General features: G+C 42.4%; 1 protein-coding gene across 1 annotated transcript in view; it reads left to right on the top strand.

Moving 5' to 3' along the window:
* The window catches only part of ENTPD1 (ectonucleoside triphosphate diphosphohydrolase 1), a 216,676-nt gene that overhangs the window by 204,965 nt on the left and 7,579 nt on the right, over positions 1-4,132 (top strand). The window contains 1 exon segment of the mRNA XM_007940056.2: positions 680-796. Coding sequence (XP_007938247.2) covers positions 680-796 — 117 coding nt within the window.

Here is a 4,132-nt window from a genome sequence, read left to right as displayed (position 1 = left end):
CAATGTGCTGTGACATGGATGAATCTTGAAAATGTTATGTTGAATAAAATGTCAGACACCAAAAGACAAATATTGTCTGATCCCAATTATATGAAATATCTAAAAAGGCAAATGGATAGACTCAAAAGTTTGTTAGTAGTTACCAAGTCCTGGGGAGAGGTAGGAATGGGAAGTTATTGCTGAAAGGGTACTGAGTTTCTGTTAAGGGTGATGGGAAACCTTTGGCAATGGATAGTGGTGAGGGATGCACATGGTGAATGTAATTAATGTCACCTGATTGTACACATTCAAGTAGCAACCTTTGTGGGGATTGCAATCAATGTCACAAACAAAATATGTATGAATTGTTCAGTGGAAAACCAATATGCTCTTTAAACTTTCACCCAAATCACAATTAAAAAATAAAATAGCAAACTTTTTGTTACACAATAAGGTTTTCAAAAGATTATAGAGAAAATTAATGGCCAAATGCCCCCAAAATGTACGTCAGCAGCACAGAAATCCCTCTTCTAAAAAGGAAACAGCTCTCGCATCTGGAATATTGACTGGCCCATTAAATCACTCAACAGAGATTTCCATATACCTGTTATAGGGGTATGGCCTTCTGGAAAGCATCTCAGTGTCTCTCTGTGTTAGGCACAGGCAATACTGTTTTTCTTTTCTTTTTTTTCTCTTGTAGGCATTTTCAGCTTATTACTATGTGATGGAGTTTTTAAACTTGACATCAGATAAAGTCTCCAGTAGGGACATGGTGAATGAGAAGATGAGAACATTCTGCTCTACACCTTGGGAAGTGGTAAGTGACTAGAAACAGCAACTGTCATGATTACCCTGTGCCCTTGATAGCATGGAGGATGTTAGTCTACTCTTAAAATGGTTCTAGTTTGCCTTGGCCACAATCTAACAAAAGTTTAGAGAAGCCCAGATGGTGGCCTCAGTTTGGAATGTATTCATCTAAGGGAGAGAGAACTTGACATACAGTGGCTTAAACAAATAAGGTTTTATTTATTTTTCTCATCTAACACAAAGTCTGGCAGGGATCAACAGCTCTATTGTATCCCAGTCACGGCCTCTTCAGTCCTATCATTTGTGCCTAGTTCCTCATGAACACAAGATGGTTGTGATAGCTTCAGGTATCATAGCTATGTTCAAGGCCAGAAGAAGGGTAGAGCCAAATACGTCCATTCCTTTTAACAGGAAAGAAAAAATGATCCAAGAAGGCTGTCTGCAGTCTTTCCCTTATATCATATTAGCCAGGACAGAGTGGGAAAGCAGGAGGCGGGATTTTATGACTGCATTAGAGCCTCACAGCCATTGTGAGCTGCTTCCTGGATCTGGATGCATTGTTGCCAACTCCTTTTTCACTAACCAAACTCACTGTCGAGTTGGATCCGACTCATAGTGACCCCTCCTCGGGTTTCCCAGGTGGTATCACCACAGAAGTAGATTACCCAACCTTCCTTCTGAGGAGTGGTTGGTGGGTTTGAACCACCAGCCTTCTGGTTAGTTGTCAAATGCCTTAGGCACTGTGCCACCAGAGCTCCTAATTCCTTTTTACAGGCCACCAAATCAGAGTTCTATCAGCAAGGAAGGGAGGCAACTCACAGAATCTGCCACAGATGTCATTATCCTAAGACCTTTTCACCACTGCCCATGTCCAAAATGCCTTCCTTATTCATAAATTTGAAGCACTTAATTTATTCTCATGTGAGGCATTGAGTCATTCAAGATCCAGTGGTCCCTGGTGAAAGTTTACAGGGAGAAGAGAGGTGGGGTCCACTCTACCAAGGGGTAGCTCAAAAGAGCAGCCATTTTAAATTGACATAGTTGCAGAAGTGAATGGTGCTTTCATCCTTAAGAAAGGCAATTAATTAAAAATGGTTGCTTGTCCTCATTTGCACTGAGAAAAGGAGAAGAAAGTTGTGCAAGAACCTGGAGATTTGGAATTCTTCCCAAGTTTCCTACTTGGGATAGAACTTGAAGAAAGGAGAATCAGGGCCTTCAGCAAGAGTTGCTCAAATGTGAACAATCATGAGAGAAAGAAGGGCTGTGTATGCACAGGGAGACAGCTCAGGGGGCAGGAGTGCATGGAGGGATGGACACAGGGAAGAAGTAACTATCGGGAGGAAGTGGGAGGGGAGCTGTTGCATTGGGGGTAAAGTCATGAGACAAAATGTGTGTGAACAGCTGTATGGAAAGTGAATTTGCTCTGTAAACTTTCACCTAAATCACAATTAAAAAAAAAAGAAAAGTGTTGCTCAAATGTGTCTCAGCACTTTATAGTTTGCAAAACTCTTAAGGGAGGCTTATTGTAGTGGAAGGTGATTTGTGAGGGAAGATGAGCATCTCAGGGTAGAGGCAACTCAAGACCAGGCCTATGTGTGGCTGCTGAAGAGGTAGATTTAAGATGCTCTTTAGTGTGGGGGGGGGGGCACAAAAAACCTTCCTATTCAGCGTGAAAGCTTCACCAGGTTTCCTCTCCTTTACTTCACTCTACTTTTTATTCCATCACATTGGTTTAGGGTAGGAATGCTCATATGCAGACCTTTATGTCTGCTCTGGTAAGCCACAGGGGAATTACTCAGAGACCCTGGAAATCAGCCCAGATAACCCTATGTTCGGGGGTAATTCTGATACATTTGGGAAGGAGGAGTGTAGGTGAGACCTACATCTTCATGTCAGCAAGGCTACTTGCGAGCAACTTGAGATAGGTGTCATGATTTTTCCCAACTATATCGTCACTCATATGGAAAGATAGTTTTGTCAAGTACTCTGTCATAGGGTAACTCTTCTTTTCCTGCTAACTCCACCATGAGGAAGGACTGCTGCTTGAGTGTAACTCAAGTTTGGGAATGCCTCTTCTAGATACGCTTGGCAGAGAACTAGTGATTGTTAAGCCTATGTCATCAATGCATTGAAAAGTAGGCTAGATGCTCTGTACATATTATATATCATACTGCTGTCCTTGATTTGGCAAGGGAATGCCCACTGATGTCCAGTAGGTGCCCCAAATCACTGGGTCTCTGAGGCAGAGGGAGTAGGGAAGTGAGTGAAAGAGGCACTCCAGAGTCATCTTCTGGCAAGTTAATTAGAGGGCTAATAAGTGTTTCAGTGACCAGAACACGACACTTTTAAACTCTGAAAATCTGGTCATCCAAAGATCAGCCCAAGAGAATAAGGCTGTAAGATTCTATGTATACTGATAACTAGGCATTTCTGGGTCTTGACATTCAACCACGTAAGTTTTTAGCCTTTCTAGGGAAATGCATCCATTCTTGATGCATGTCGTTCCCCTTGTGTGGACCTTGCTGAAGGGAAATGAGTGAGAGGGAGAGAAATTGGTACTGTCACACTGCCCTGAGGAAAGAGAGAGAGGAGAATGAACCATCTTTCCATTTGAAGAGCACATGGTAATGAGTCTACAAACATTAATATAATAAATTCTTATGATGATGATGATGATGACAGAGTACTTGACAAAACTATGCTTTTCAAGTACCTAGTGCTTCAGATAGGATGCCACTTTGGAGGGAGCTCTGGTGCTGTAGTGCCTTAGACATTTGCTGGTAAGCAAAAGGCTGGTGTTTCAAACCCACCAGCCACTCCTCAGAAGGAAGACTGGGTAAAACGGAGGACAGACAGCTGCCTGAACACTATATATAAAACACCTAGTGTAGTTCCTAGAACATGGGATATATAAGCTTAGTTCTCTCTCTGACCATGGTGTTCAGGAGGGAGTACCTGTCTCAGGTGATGAGGAATAGGACAGTAGACCGAACTTTGGGCTTAGCTAGAGATGTTGAGGCCTGTTGCCTTCTAATTGAGAGCATGAGAGGAGGAGAGCAGGCTGTGGACGACTGGGTACATATTCATAATAGCTAGGGTAGATAAGGGCAAGAATCAGGCAGCCCCTTTAATATCTACACTTGGAAGTAGGGTGAATAAACACATGGAGGGCTCAAGAAGGTGACCCTGTTGCAGAACTCATGCAAAAAGGGGGCTAGGAAAATACTAAAACAACAACAACAAAGGAAATGATGACATGATTCATAAACATAATGAGCTCAGCACAGAAAACAATATGGAACAAAGAAACCAGGGACACCATGAAAAAACACATAACAAAATGACA

This window comes from Orycteropus afer, unplaced genomic scaffold, assembly GCF_000298275.1.
Source record: "Orycteropus afer afer isolate SDZICR_OR568_19922 unplaced genomic scaffold, OryAfe1.0 scaffold00064, whole genome shotgun sequence".
In the NCBI taxonomy this organism is placed as follows: Eukaryota; Metazoa; Chordata; class Mammalia; order Tubulidentata; family Orycteropodidae; genus Orycteropus; species Orycteropus afer.
Note: the sequence above shows the minus strand (reverse complement) of the source record. Positions and strands in the feature narration are given on the sequence as shown.